The following is a 15054-nucleotide window of genomic DNA, read 5'->3' on the forward strand; positions in this document are numbered from 1 at the left end:
GTGGGGGTGTCGGCGGATACAGACAGAGCCAGGGCCATCATATACACATCTCTATATTTATATATTAGATAGAGGCGCAGGGGTGGGCGGGGGCACCAGGCTCTCCTCGGGGCCCCCCCGCTCCACTTCTGTTCACCCACACACGGAGGCAGCAGGGGTGTTAGACGTGGCCACTTTGGGGGAGGGGGTGTAGGCCTGAGCCCTGCTCCTCAGGGGTACTAGCCCTTGAGCCTTAGGAATATTCCTTCAGGGAAAATAGGGTGGGGTTTTAATGGGTCAGGGCTTGCCCCGAGTCCCTACTCAGTAACCCCCATCCCCCCACTGCCCTTCAGTAGGTCCCGGGGCAGCCAGAGCCCTTCCATTCCAGAACTACCAGAGGCTGGGATAGCTGGGGTAGACGAAGGCAAGCAGCAGAGGGCAATTTGCTTTGGGGCCACCCGAGCCCCTCAGGTCCTGGGAGGCGAGGTGGGGCAGAGGGAGCCTTGGCCTGCCTGAAGCAGGAGACCAGAGCGAAGCCGGGGAAGGTGGCCAGGCTTGCCCTCTGCCCTGCCCGGGGGCCTGCCGGGGGTCTGGGCGGGGCACAGTGTCCATTTCCTAACAGTCCGGCAGGGGAGGGGCAGGCAGGAGGCAGGGCCTAAACAAAAAAAAGAGGTGGGAAAGGAACCGTCAGAACCCACCAGAGGACGTGCCAGAGTCCTGACCTCCACCTCCCTCATCTCATCTCACGGCTGCCCTGCCCGGGATGGGCCTGGTCATCCTTAACTGTATGTGGGGGGGCCTCAGTGCCTAGCTCAGGGCACAGCTGGAGGGTGGAACTAGCTAATGCGTATAAACACCCGAGAACAGTGCTTAGGGCTCTGTGCCTGCTGTTGTCCTCAGAGCTCTCCCCAGGAAACTGAGGCACAGAGAGCTGAGGGGTCTTGCACAATGTTGCACGGCTCTTACTAAGTGTCAGGGCTGGAGCTGGAGCGTAGGGGTGTTTGCCTTCCTTCCATCGGGCTGCTGCTGGGCGGGAGGACGGAAAGAGACTCGAGGAAGGAGAGCTGTGTGGGCAGCTGTGAGAACCACTGACCCGGGCATCAGGTGCGAGGGAACTTGGCATCTGGGTCAGGCTGGGTACTGCCGGCTCCTCCCAAAGCAATTACTGCCCGACCTGCCTCTCTGCCCACACCGGGGAGCCAAAACCTGGCTCCCTGTCCACAGATCAGGGAGAGGGGCACTCGGGGACCTCCAGCCATGGAGGCTGGAGGGTGCCGGGGTGCAGGGTATTGCCAGGTGGGAGACCTTCAGGGCTGCGGTCTGTGGCCTGGGCAGGCTCTAGCCTTTCTGTTGCCACCATGCACCTGCCTCGTGGGCGTGAACAAGCCTGTGATTGTATGGAGGTGTGCTGCACACACCGGTATCGGGGTGAATCTGTGCGTGGGCAGTAGGAAGCACTCACCAGGCCCCAAGGAACAGAGGTGTCTGTCCAGATTAGGGGGCCTCCAGCGCCCCAGGCTGGAAGCGGGCTGTCTCCTGGAAGATGAGCTCCTTCAGCCGCTCCTTGGGTAGATCATCCAGCTCCATGTCAAAGGTGAAAGGCTCCTCGGCCACCGGCTGCGGTGGCAAAGAAGTCAGGCTCAGGCCGGGCGCTGAGGGACGCCTACCCATCACCGACCCGGCAGCCCCGCTGCTGGCGGCTGGCCCACCTCATCTGTTGGGTCGTAGTACTGCTCCAAGTAGGGGTGAGCCAGCGCTTCTTCCACTGTGATCCGTTTGTTGGGGTTAAAGGTCAACATCCGGTCTAGCAGGTCAAGGGCTAGGTAAGGGCAGGAGTCAGGGGTCAAAGAGAAGGCTGGAGGAGCTCCCAGAAGCATTGCTTTGCTTCTCGTGCCCAGGGTCCTGTCTACTCAGGCAGCTGCTTGGCTCATGTACCCTCCTCTGCACGGAGTTTCTATCCAGTACCAGCCCCCGAGTCTCTCTTACCTTTGGAGTCCGACTTGGGAAAAAGCTTGGCCCAGGCCACCTTGGTCTTGGAGGGCAGAGACTGCAGGTAGTTTCGGGCCTTCATATTGATGATACAATTCAAGTCCTCCTGGGATGGGGAGCCCAGGATACCTGTGGGTAAGGCAGGTGCCTCAGTGAGAGTTCTCCTCTCCCTTCTCAGAACAGAAGGCACCCAAAACAGGAGTCCCCACCAATGAGCTCCAAGCCGTGACAGTCATCTCCCAGCCAACACTATGGTGATGAAGGGCAAGGGGTCTGGATGGGGGCAGCCACAGGTTCAAATCCTGATAGGAGCACTAAGTGTGGGGCTTAGTGGGCTCCTCCCATCTATTGAATGGGGATCGTGTCTATATCTCACTGAAATACTGTGAGAAGCCGTAGGGGCTCCACATGTGGTGGGATCCTGGCTATAAAGAAACCTCACCTCCCACTCATCTCCCTCCCACTTAGCTGGCCAGGCCCCCCTCACCCAGAATGTGGTTGAGCTGGTCCAGGTAGTGCTTGCCAGGGAAGATGGGCCGGTTGGAGAGCATCTCAGCCAGAATGCAGCCCACAGACCAGATGTCGATGGACTTGGTGTAGCCCTAGGGAGGAGGAGAAAGCAGTGGGCTCCTGGGCCAGCCTCAACAGGGCGCTGCTGTCTGGGCCAAGCCACTATCCAATCTAGACTCAATACCAGCCAGGAAGGAAGAGGGCAGAGGCCTGGAGGACCTAATGCTCAGCCTCCTTCCAGAGCCTAAGAACTGGCATCATGTGACAAGGCCTGGAGGCAGACATCCTGCATCATGGGAGTCATGCCTGGCTCAGAGGTGTCTCCAGCACTTTCTGGGACCTGGCCCCTTCCCTTCAGGGGTGGGTGGCCCCCCTACCTTAGAGTTAAGCATGATTTCTGGAGCCCGGTACCAGCGTGTGGCCACATATTCTGTCAGGAAGCCAGTGTGGTCATGCTCAGGGTCCGCAATCCGGGCCAGGCCAAAATCGCAGATCTGGAAGCCAACCCAGGCTGCTAAGCTCGGCGCTCAAGGCCCAAGGCCCAGGCAGTCCTAGCGCCATGCCTCTGCCCACGTCGCTCCCTTTGCTTGTGATGTTCTACTCGAGGGGGCTACTGGTCACCTGGGAGCCCCAGACCCATGGGAGGAGGGGACAGGCACCCAATCCTCTGACCTTAAGGTCGCAGGTGGTGTTGATGAGCAGGTTAGAGGGCTTTAGATCCCGGTGGAGCACGTTGGCTGAGTGGATGTACTTGAGGCCCCGCAGGATCTGGTAGAGGAAGTAGCAAACATGGTCGTTGCTCAGCTGCTGGCTTTTGAGCAACTTGTACAGGTCTGTCTCCATCAGGTCCTGCACAATGTAGCTGAGGTTGGCACCGGAGACCCCCCAGGTGGGGGCAGTGGGAGGCACTGGGTTAAGGAGAACAGGCTCTGGTGGCTAGGCTTCACCTCCCCTTCCAGCTAGTGCCCCTCAGACTCAGAAGATCTGCCAGCCCATCGCATGAGCTGCACAAGGCTCAGATTCAAGGCTGCAGCTCAGCAGGCGGCCCTGAACAAAAGTACTTCCATTCTGTGGCCTCAGTTTCCCTCTTGGGAAAACAGGGGTCATAAGCTTGCAGGCGGCGAGAGAGCTTCACGGTTAGGAGCGACAGCTCTGGAGTCACTCTGCTGGTGCCTGAAACCCCCCACTCCACTGCTCACTGGCCTTAGGACCTCAACCCGCCTGCACCTCCATTTCCTCATGTGGGAAGTAGGGGAAAGAATGGTTCTTGGGAGGGTAACTATGAAGATTCCGTGACATGACCCGTGTAAACGAGCCAGGCCAGCCCAGAGCTTGGCACGTTGTCAGTGCTCAGCAAACATGAACTAGTGTTGCTATTATAAATGCCACATGGCTGTTGAGAGGGTTAAATGAGATAGTGCGAACACCATCTGGCATGCAATAAATGTTTGCTTAAAAATAAATGCCTGCCTTATGGGAATGGTTTGGGCAAGACGAATGAGGAGAAACTCCCAACAGCACGCTCCTCCTCAAAGCGTGCTTGGCCATACATCAGAAGACAGAGGAGTAAATGTCCTTTTGTATTTTAAGAGAAAACAAAAATTAAACATACGTTAGGTAAATAAGTAAATAAATAAATGCCATTTGGTTGGTCTCTGAAAGAGTAAGTCAGGACTGCCTTTTAGAATCAGCCTCGAAAGGGCCTTCTGGAGACCTCTGGGCCGCTGTTTTAGAGGTGAGGAGGCCCAGCACGATGCAGTGACTTGCTTAAGGTCACACGGCGAGCTGGGGGCAAGTGTGGAGATTTCCTGCCCACAGCTTGTGGTGGGGGCTGCAGACGGTGCAGCACAGATCCCCACGTTTGGGTGGAGAACTGGGACTGGCTGGGGGTGGGTGGGGTGGGGAGAGGTGATGGGTGCTACAAGCCACGAACGACAGGGCCTGGCAGGAAGTGGACGACAAGCTCGGGAAGCAATGTGGGGTGGTGGGGGGAGGGCAATAAAGGCAAGGCTGTCCCTCCCTGGGCAAAGTGCAAGTCCACAGGTGACTGGGGTGAGGCTCTGAGCAGGAGGTGCCAGAGAAAGGACAGTTCTCATCCAGGGGAGGGTTGGAGGAGGCAGCAACAGCAGCACCTGATTTTAGGCTTTCTGAGCCTCAGTTTCCTCATCTTTGAAATGGAGCTGGTGAGACCCATCTCCTATAGCAGCTGGTAGGGAGAATCAGAAATGCCAAAGCACTTGGCATGCACAGCACCTCACTCATAGTAGGCCCTCGGAAATGGGCAGTTTTCTTCCTCTCTGCCGTCCTTCAAGTCTGGGGACCCAGAGAGGAAAGAATCATCGTCTGTTAAACAAGAACTGACTGTGGGCAGAGGCCGGGTCATGTCACAGAACTGCAGATGTCAAAAGACAAAGCTCCCATAGAGCCCAACCCTCCCCACCCTCCCCCCAAATGAGGCCCCGCAGAACAGACTTGCCCAAGGCCACACAGCCTGGCTGCGGCAGGCTAGGATTCACCTCCGGCCTTCCAGCCCTCTTACACCCTGTGGTCTCTTTTCTGCTGGAAAGTTTCATTTACTGGGTTTGTTTTGGAGTGTGGCAGGGAAGAAGGAAACAGAAAGAAAGCCAACATTCTCCCAGCCCAGCTCTGAGGCCGTGCCTGGCCAGCCATCTGGCCAAGGTGAAGGATACACATCTCTCATGGCTTCCAGGGTGGGCGCCCGCAGAATGTCCCGAATGCCAATGACGTTCTCGTGGCGGAAGCGCAGCAAGATCTGGATCTCCCGCAGTGTGCGCTGGCAGTAGGTCTGATGCTCGAAGGGGCTGATTTTCTTGATGGCCACGCGAATCTTGCGCACGTGGTCGTAAGCTGAGCTGAGAGGGCCAGAGAGATGTTGGTGTGGCCTGACATAGGGGGAGTCCAGGCCTGGTGGCCCCACCCAGGCCTGAGCAGGGAGGGGAGGGAGCATGAGAGGACTCTGGCCAAGTCATAAACAATGCTGGTTCCTTCCTGCTGTGAAGGCCTGGGATCTCCAGGGAGAAAGCTGGGGCCCAGCCAGGCAGCCCTTCAGTGACTTCACAAACAGAGGAAGAGACTGACCGCTCACTGACTTCCCCTCTCCTCAACCCTGTCCATTCTAGTTGCCCTGACCTCTCATCCTCCCCTCTCCAGGATGGGCTCCCTCAACCCAAGACAGGTCCAGGGAGTGGGAGGTGAGGGGAGGACATCCAGTGAGGCAGATACATCGAGGGACAGGGAAAGAAGGGATGAGGAGGGCACTGGTGTTAGGGCGAGGCGCCTGGACAGGAGAGCTGTTCCCAGAGGAACAAAGGCCCAGAGCACACACCGGGGAGGAGAGCGCTCACGGACCCCCCCTAAAAGTTGCAAGGACACACTCCTGGACCCCTCATGGCTCACTGGGCCCCTGGCTCCAGGCCCAAAGCCCTGCCCCACCCTGCCCAGCCCTGAGCTCTGCTCTTCTCTCCCGAACTCCTTGGCAGGCCTCACTGGGAGAATCCAAGGCATCCTCTCCCCAGAGCAGGGTCCTTCACTCGGTCCTCACTAAGGATATCACCTCCCTAAGAATACTTAGTGTCTCCGCCTCAACCCGTGTCCCTAGGGTCCCCAAAGTCCCCACAGCTGCCCCGCGTACACTCAGACGTCCCTCCCCTCATTACAGAATGGTCGCTTCTGGGGCCTCCAAGCCCCCTCCCCTTAGAATGTACGCGGCGCCGCTCCCCCAGAAAGCACCCCAAGGCCCCCTCCGTGGGACGCCCCCCAGCCTGGAGAAGCCCCCGCCTCCTCAGGACACTGGGAGTCTCCCCGGCCCAGAAGGCACTCATCATCCCTCCCGGCCCCCCACCTCCTGAGCCCCCTCCTCCCGGAACGCCCCCTCACCTGACCATGCCGTACGCGCCCTCGCCGATGTAATGCAGCTCCGTGTAGCGCGGGCCCACGTCGAACGGCTGCCCCTTCACTACCTCCACCTCCCCCGAGACCCCCGGGCCGACCCCATCAGCTCCCCGGGGCTCCCCGCCCCCGCCCCCCTGAGCCGCCGCCGCCGCCATCTCCACTCCTCCCCTCCCTCCCGCCCGCCTCCCCCCACGGCGGCCCCGCCCGAGGCCCCGCCCCTTCCCGCCCGCCTCGCCACCAGCGGAGCGGTGCGCGCCAGGCCCCGCCCCCGCGCGCCCCCGCGCGCCCCCGCGCCCGCCACGTGACCTGCGCCCGCGCGCTCCCGCTTCCCCCTCCGCTGCTGCCGTGGTCCCCGGCCCCCGCCCGCTCCGTCTGCTCCAGGCAGCCTAGGGGCTCCCGGGGCGACGGGGAGACGGTCCACACCCTCCCGTCGAATGCAGAACAGCCGGCAGGGCCGCCCGGTGACCTTCCCCAGAGCCACCCAGCAAGTGTGTGCGGGAGCTGGGACGAGGACAGAGTCGCCCGCGCCCCCCCCCCAGCTCTGCTGCAGCCCGAGTTGACTTGCGGCCGGGGGCTCGAAATGGAACCCCAAGGGAACCCTCGCCAGCCCTCTGGAGTGTGGCCTCCCTGAGCCAGGCCCGGCCCGATGATAAAGCGGTCCCCTCCGTGTTTCCCAGTAGCGTGGGAGATGGTTTCTTCACAGGTGTGGCCTGCCTTTCACAGATGAGGACACTGAATGAAGCCTGAGCCGGGGCTGGGGACTTAGAGCTGGAGAACCCACAGGTCCAGACTCCCAGCCCAATGGCTTTCTGACAGAGGCCTGCAAGAGTCAGCTAGGGACTTGGCCCCTGCCCCCAGGCGGGCAGTGCCTGAAGTGATGGCAGATAACCTCAGCCCACCCTTCCGTGGAACTGCAGCAGGAAGATTGACTAGGTTGGCAAAAATACACTATCAGGCTTTCCTCAAAAAAACAGCAAACTAGGTAACGTTTTTGTTGTCATTGGACTTGGTAAAACTGGAATCCTGGCAAGATCATCATCTTTTGATTGGGTCCTCGACTTTGTAGTTTACACCATGTTTGGACCAGCTGAGCTGCTTCTGTAGGACAGCCCCATATTATAGGTGTCATCTGATTCTCTTAGCAGGTCGCAGGGGCCACATCGGTCTTGCTCATTACTGTATCCCCTCCTTGTGCCTGACACTCAGATATTCAAAGATTTTTGACTGCATGAATCAAATTTTGCAGACGAGGAATCTGAGTTGGGGAGTTGAGACTCAAAATGATATCTTCTGACACAGAAGCAGAGGCTCTTTTAAATTCCATTCAATCTCCCAGAATCATAGACTGTTAACACCGAGGAAAGGGCCCTCGGGGGCCATCCAGTTCATCCCCCTCACTTCATAGAGAAGATGTGAGCTGGAACATCACGTTGTAAGTAATCACGTTGTGTTTTTTTAATCCCTTAGAAGCTGGGAGTAGATCCTTATATGCATTACAGATCAAGAGACCAAATGGAACAGTAATTATGATTCTGAAATTGCTCATAATTAGATCTACAGCCAGGCACTCTAATTCAGATTAATGAGACCAAGTTGCTGGTTCCCAATAGCCTACAAGTCAGTGAAGGTTTAAAAGATGCTAATTAGACCAATGTTTTGGGTTTTTTTGTTTTGGTATGTTGTTTTGTTTTTAGCTATTCATTTGATAAGCTATTGAGTAGTATTGTGTGCAAAGCTCTGAACTGGGCACTGTGGCTGATGAAAGATTACTATATAGTTGTGAATTAGTGGTTAAGAGCAACAGGTCTCTGGATTTTCTGGGTTAGAATCCAATCTTCACCGCTTACTCACTGTGTTACCCTGGGCAGATTACCCTCTGGTCTCGCCACCTGTGGAGTTTCTAATCTGTTGAAGAGAAAAGTTGCATATACATAAACCAATGTAATACAAGATAGATGGATGTCATATGTGGTGTGTGAGCTCAGGGTTCATGAGATCGCTTTTCTTTCTTTATGTGGGGAGGGGCAGAGGGAGAGAGAGAGAAAATCTCAAGCAGACTCCCCGCTGAGCACGGAGCCCAACATGGTACTCGATCTCACGACCCTGAGATCATGACCTGAGCCGAAATCAAGAGTCAGGCACTTAACCGACGGAGCCACCCAGGTGCCCAAAGACATCACTCTTTCTTAGAGAATCGAGGACGGAGTTAAGGAGGAGATAGCATTTGCATGATGGAAAAAGAAGTAGGGTTTGGGAAGGTTGGCACAGAGGGAAGGCTTCGAAAAGGAGCAGCGTGAGTCCCGGCATAGAGGCCGAGCATGATTTGTCTGGTGTGGCTGCAGTGTAAACGATTAAAGGGAGTTCAGGCTGGAGAGGCAGGTTGGGGCCAGATTGAGGAAGGCCTTTGGTTCGGGCAGGGAGTTTGGATGTTACTCAGTAAGCAGTAAAAGGCTTTGAGGGACTTTTGCCAGATCATTTTGCAACTGTGGGAGAATATAATGACTCAGAGAAAGCACCATGGAGTTCAGCGTGGAGTCAGGCTTCCTGAGCGGACCGCGTTTCCCAGCAGAGGAAAGGCTGGTGCCTGGGGAGTGGTGCCTGCCACATCAAGCTTGCGTCTGTTTCAGAGGAGTGTGGCTCAGATCCCCCTCTAGTGGCTGAGGCTGGTACTTCCTTGGGATTTCGTGGTCTATTTCACAGACCGATACTCCGCTAATAAAGGCTGAACAGCTATTCCGCAGCAGGCACTTTTATGTATTTTGTCTCCCGTCATCCTTACAGCAGCCATATGAACTAAATACTATGAACATTTAACAGAAAAAACCCCAGAAGCTTACCAAACTACTGAGTTGGAAGGAGCTTTTGGAATAATTTTCTCCATCAGACAGTGCATTACGTCACAGCTCACTGCGCTGTTAGAGTTTTCCTAACGGCTGCCGTTGGCTTAGTTCTGTACTCTGGATCTACCCAGACTAAAGCTTAAACTAGCTCTTATCTGTGATGTCAAGGTCACAAGAGAGGCCAGTGGGCAGTTAGCCCAGGGTAACATGTGAAGAGCACAATTTTGCATTCCCATTTCAGCCACCTCAGCTCGTCAGCACAACCCGAGAAAGCAGCAAATGTGCAGCAACAGGGGTCAGAACACATTTAATAATTTATGGGGCGCCTGGATGGCTCATTTGGTTGGGGATCTGCCTTCGGCTCAGGTCATGATCCCGGGGTCCTGGGATCGAGTCCCTCATCGGGCTCCCTGCTGAGTGGGGAGTCTGCTTCTCCCTCTGCCCCTCCCCTCCACTTGTGCTTGCTCTCCCTCTCAAAAATAAATAAATAAAATCTTTTAAAAAATAATTTATAAAGACTTAAGAACTGACCTTTATTTTCTTTAACCCAAAAACTCTCTGAAATAGTTTTTTTGTTTGTTTCTTTTCATCACTTCTCCTATCTTAGAGATGAGCTCTACTCAGACATCTCTCCTCTGGAATAACCATTCTGCAGATGACCCCTTCTCTGAGATCTTTATTTTATTTTATTTGTTTATTTGAGAGAGAGAGAGACCACACATGAGGGAGTAGGGGAGAAGGTGAGGGAGATGGAGAGAATCTCCAGCAAGAGCTTGATGTGGGGCTCGATCTCACGACCCTGAGATCACCACCCTGAGATCATGACCTGAGCCAACACCAAGAGTCAGACACTCAACCGTCTGAGCCATCCGGGCGCCACAGCCCCTTCTCTGAAATCTTTGTGGTCAGCACTGCCTGCCCCACTGGGCTCCTTTCTCTGTGGCATCACCCTTGGTTATGTCATACTCTGGAGGTATCAGCTGTTTCCTTTATGTAAATCTCTGCCCTTAGCTGTTGCCTTTCTCCTTAGTTCCAGTGGCAGAGTTTCAGCATTTGCCGGACAGCTTCACCTGGAGGCTCGTGGATGCTTCCATAGCCAGTGAAATGTGTCCTTTTTACTTTAAGGCTGTTTGTCTTCCAGACTCTCCTTGCTGCACTTCCGCCAGCAGTCTCAGCATTGGACCCTCTCATGTCTCATTTGTCCAGCCAACTCTTTGCCATTTTATTACCACCATAGCTCCTGAGGCCGTCATCGCTACTGCGGCTCAAATCCTAATTGCATATTTTTATTTTGTTCCTTTTTAACTTTTTTTAATAATTTCAGAACTTACCAAAAAGTTGCAAAAACATTTCAAAGTATTCTGTATACCCCTTCATCAACAAACCCTAAATGTTAATTTTATTTTTTTTAAAGATTTTATTGATTTATTTGACGGAGAGAGAGACAACCAGTGAGAGAGGGAACACAAGCAGGGGGAGTGGGAGAGGAAGAAGCAGGCTCATAGCTGAGGAGCCTGATGTGGGGCTCGATCCCAGGACTCTGGGATCACACCCTGAGCCAAAGGCAGACGCTTAACGACTGAGCCACCCAGCTGCCCCAATGTTAACATTTTAAATAAACAGTGCAATTATTAAAATCAAGACATTAACATCAGTATAGTTAACCTATAGATTTTTTTTCCCCTAAATTTTGCCAATTGTCCCACGAATCTCTGTTTTCTGGTTCAGGATCCAATCCAGGAGCACATGTTGTGTTCAGTTGTTAGGACTCCTTTATTCCCTTTAATCTGGAAAAGTTCCTTAGTCTTTTTTTGAGGGGCTGGGTTTTTTCAAGACCTTGACACTTTGGAAGATTAAAGCCAGTTATTTTGTAGCATGTCCCTAGGTTTGGGCTTGTCTTATGTTTCCTTGTGATTCCTCATTTCACTTGCCTTCACCATTGTATTTCCCATGTACCATTGTACTGACTGGTCTCCTTTCTTCAGCCCTTATGAGGTTTGTATTAAGCAGGAATCTTTCAGTAGCAAGAGGTCAAAGACCCAGCTCGAACCGACTTAAACAAGAGAGGAAGTTCATTGACTTACTGAAAAGTTTAGAGGTAGATATTAAGGTGCGGTTGGGTCCAGGGACTCAATATCATTAGGATTTGGGTCCCAACCCTAAGCTCTGCCTTCTTCTGAATTGGTTCCATTCTCAGCTGGTTCCTCTCATGGTGACAGGAGCGCCAGACGTTCCAGATTTAAGTCTGATTTTTCCCCCCAGTAACTCCAGGAGGAGGAAAAGCTTACCTCTGTCTGTCTCTCTGTCTTCTTGTCACTAAAACCCCAGATTTGGGGTGCCTGGGAGGCTCAGTCATTAAGTGTCTGCCTTCAGCTCAGGGCGTGATCCCAGAGTCCTGGGATCGAGCCCCACATCGGGCTCCTCCGCTAGGAGCCTGCTTCTTCCTCTCCCACTCCCCCTGCTTGTGTTCCCTCTTTTGCTGGCTGTCTCTCTCTCTGTCCAATAAGTAAATAAAATCTTTTAAAAATTTTAAATAAATAAACCAATATTAAAAAAAAAACACACCCAGATTTGACTCCCATTGGTTTTTACCAATGCCTAAATCAATCAGTGTGGAATTGGGGATTTAGTCATCTCTACCTGTGTGACATGAACTAGGTGAGGAGAGGGATGGTTTCCCACGGAAAATCGGGGTGCTGGCCCCAGAAAGCGTTAACCAGGCAACACCGCAGTGTCCATTACAATGTTTCTGATTAGACATTTATTTATTTATTTATTTAAAATTTAAATTTAATGTACTATACCTTGGCTAATTGATTAGAAATTCTTAATTCCTCCCATGAACTACCAAAGTCCAAATTCCTTGACCAACTTCCAAGGCTCTACTTAGTTTGATCCGAATCTATCTTTTTGGACTCCTTTTCTAGATGAACCTTTTGCTCTAGCCAAACTGGACTTCTCACTGGCCTGCATAGTACACNCTGCTTTGGCACCTCTGCTTACGCTGTTTCTGCTCTTATGGGTGCTCCCTCCGTGGCATGGGTTTTTCAGTAAAAGGAATCCTTTCCACTTCCAGAATTAGCTCAAATACCACCCTTTCGTGGGGAGGAAACATCCTGGTATTGTCTACCTGCATGTGTTGTATCTATATTTCCTTTTTTTTCTTTTTGAAATTATCTTTTCTTTTTTAAAAAAGATTATTTATTTATTTGACAGAGAGAGAGACAGTGAGAGAGGGAACACAAGCAGGGGGAGTGGGAGAGGAAGAAGCAGGCTTCCCGCTGAGCAGGGAGCCCAATGCGGGGCTCGATCCCAGGACCCCCCGGTTCATGACCTGAGCCGAAGGCAGACGCTTAACGACTGAGCCACCCAGGCTCCCCTGTATCTCTACGTCTTATTTCTTAGAGCAAATGTCAAATTTGTATTATATTTATTTATGTACTCGTCCTGCCCTCCCTACTAAGTCGTAAAACGTCCTGAAGGCCACAGTGCTGGCGTCTTTACTTTTAAACCCTCTCCAGCATCAAGTAGTGTTTTGCTCTCAATAGAGATTTGTTGAATGACGGACCTGAATATTTATGGCCTGGTGTCCATAGCCTTCATCGGCTGGGATAGCGCTTTTCTAGATGAGCTCAGGGTTGACTGTGTTCCTGTTAAAATGCAGCATCCAAAATAGAACGCTGTTTTCTATATGTAGCCTAGCCGGTGGGAGTGCAGTGGGAGTATTGCTTCCCTTGTATTGGGCCAATATTTCATTTTCTTCCACAAAGAGCCTGTCCCTGAACCCCCAGTCTGAAATATCTGCTCTTCATAGGCCTCCCTCGTGGGGTTCTTTTCGCGTGTGGAACTTAGCACAATTTCTCATTGCACATTCATTTGTGAGGGGATGGAGTGCAGCGATGAGCTGGGTGGGGGCTGTAAGAGTCCCTTCTCTTTCTGCTTCTGTCTATTTACTTCCCAGAGCCCTGGAGAGATGAAGTATACTTCTATTACCTGCAGAAGCTTGGATTATATGATATCACCATGCATTTATTGAGCTCCTTTGTGCTGGGGGGGGGGCGATGGCTAAATTGGAGGGGGAAACTGAGTGCTTCCCAAGCGCTAGCTTTTTGGGAAGCACATGATCTTATTTGATTTTCACACTAGCTTTGCGAGGTAGATGTTGGCCTTTTGCTCCAGACCATACATGGGATGAGTGTCAGGCCTGGGACTGGAACCCATGTTCCTCTGGCTCCAGACTGGAGGCTGCAAATGGGTGGCCCAAGGCCATATTCAGCCTGCAGATGAAGAGCACGAGGGGGGTGGGGCAGGGAGGGGCAGAGGGAGAGGGAGAAGCAGCCTCCCCACTGAGCTTGAGATCATAACATGGGTCCAAGGCAGATGCTTAGCCGACTGAGCCACCCAGGCACCCCTCTGTCACTCTAGTTTTGCTTTTTCTAGGATTTCCTATAAATGGAATCATACACTATGGGGTGTTTGACTTCTTACACTTAGTGTAATACCTTTGAGATTCATCTGTGTTCTTCTGTATGTTAATACTTCATTCCTTGAAACCAAGTGTTTTTTTCAGTTATAATATATACATCATAAAATTCAGTATTTGAAAATGTACAATTCAGTAATTTTTAGTGTATTTGCAAGGTTGTGCCGCCATCACTGTTATCTAATTCTAGAACATTCTCATCACCCCAAAAAGAAACCCCGTACCCATTAGCAGTCACTGCCTGCTCCCCCCACTCCCTCCAGCTCCTGCCAACCACTGATCTGCTTTTTGTCTCTACGGACTTGCCTATTCCGGACATTGCCTATAAATGGAATAATGTAATATGTGGCTTTTCCACCTGGCTTGCTTTACTTAGCATGTTTTCAAGATTCGTCCAGATTGGGGTGCCTGGGGGGCTCAGTCGGTTAAGCATCTGCCTTCGGCTCAGGTCATGATCCAGGGTCCTGGGATGGAGCCCCGCATCAGGCTCGCTGCTCAGCAGGGAATCTGCCTCTCCCCTTGCTCCTGCTCTCCCTCTCAAATAAATAAATAAAACCTTAAGAAAAAAAGATTCATCCAGATCGTAGCATACATTAGTGCTTCAATTTTTTTTTAAGATTTTATTTATTTATTTGACAGAGAGAGAGACAGCCAGCGAGAGAGGGAACACAAGCAGGGGGAGTGGGAGAGGAAGAAGCAGGCTCCTAGCGGAGAAGCCTGATGTGGGGCTCGATCCCAGAACGCCGGGATCATGCCCTGAGCCGAAGGCAGACGCTTAACCGCTGTGCCACCCAGGCGCCCCAGTGCTTCAATTTTTATGCTGGAATCATATTTCATTGTATGGAGATACCATTCTTATATATCCATTCATTAGTTGATGGATCTTGGGATGTTTCCATTTTTTTTTTTAAAGTAGACTCTACACTCAACGTGGGGTCCGAATTCACGACCCCAAGATCAAGAGTTGCATGTTCAATCTACTGAGCCAGCCAGGCACCCCTACACTTTTTTTTTTTTTTTTTGAAGATGTACTTATTTATTCTGAGAGAGGTGGGTGGCCGGGCAGAGGGAAAGAACCCTTAAGTAGACGCCTCACCAAGTGCGAAGCCTGACGGGGCTCCATCCCATGACCCGCGAGATCCCCACCAGAGCCGAAACCTGGAGCTCGTCACTTAACTGACCAGGCGGCCCGCCCCTCCACTTTTTGACTGTTACGAATAATGGTGCTATGAACATTTCTTTCTTTCTTTTTATTTTTTTTAAAGATTTTATTTATTTATTTGACAGAGAGAGAGACAGCCAACGAGAGAGGGAACACAGGCAGGGGGAGTGGGAGAGGAA

General features: G+C 52.5%; 1 protein-coding gene across 2 annotated transcripts; it reads right to left on the reverse strand.

The window, feature by feature from the left end:
• Positions 1 to 35: 35 nt before the first annotated feature.
• MAPK3 (mitogen-activated protein kinase 3) lies at positions 36 to 6559 on the reverse strand. Of its 2 annotated transcripts, XM_040635122.1 has the most exons (9): positions 6376 to 6559; positions 5169 to 5351; positions 3151 to 3340; positions 2856 to 2972; positions 2456 to 2570; positions 1966 to 2097; positions 1689 to 1798; positions 1442 to 1596; positions 36 to 634 (listed from the first exon to the last, which is right to left on the reverse strand). In XM_040635122.1, exons 1-8 carry the CDS (start codon positions 6543 to 6545, stop codon positions 1474 to 1476), a joined length of 1140 nt encoding a protein of 379 aa, XP_040491056.1. In that variant the 5' UTR covers positions 6546 to 6559; the 3' UTR covers positions 36 to 634; positions 1442 to 1473. The 2 variants fall into 2 exon arrangements, with proteins under 2 accessions (XP_040491056.1, XP_040491058.1); XM_040635124.1 differs by lacking the exon at positions 2856 to 2972.
• Positions 6560 to 15054: the final 8495 nt, after the last annotated feature.

Source organism: Ursus maritimus, unplaced genomic scaffold (genome assembly GCF_017311325.1).
Source record: "Ursus maritimus isolate PB19 unplaced genomic scaffold, ASM1731132v1 scaffold_2, whole genome shotgun sequence".
Classification (NCBI taxonomy): Eukaryota; Metazoa; Chordata; class Mammalia; order Carnivora; family Ursidae; genus Ursus; species Ursus maritimus.

Coding starts and splice junctions, on each gene's coding strand:
- MAPK3 (XM_040635122.1), bottom strand. CDS start 6,545: ATGGCGGCGGCGGCGGCTCAGGGGGGCGGGGGCGGGGAGCCCCGGGGA. Junction 3,341..5,168: donor CTGGAAGCCATGAGAGATGT/GTATCCTTCACC, acceptor TGCCAACCTCAG/CTACATTGTGCAGGACCTGA. Junction 1,597..1,688: donor ACTACGACCCAACAGATGAG/GTGGGCCAGCCG, acceptor TTGCCACCGCAG/CCGGTGGCCGAGGAGCCTTT.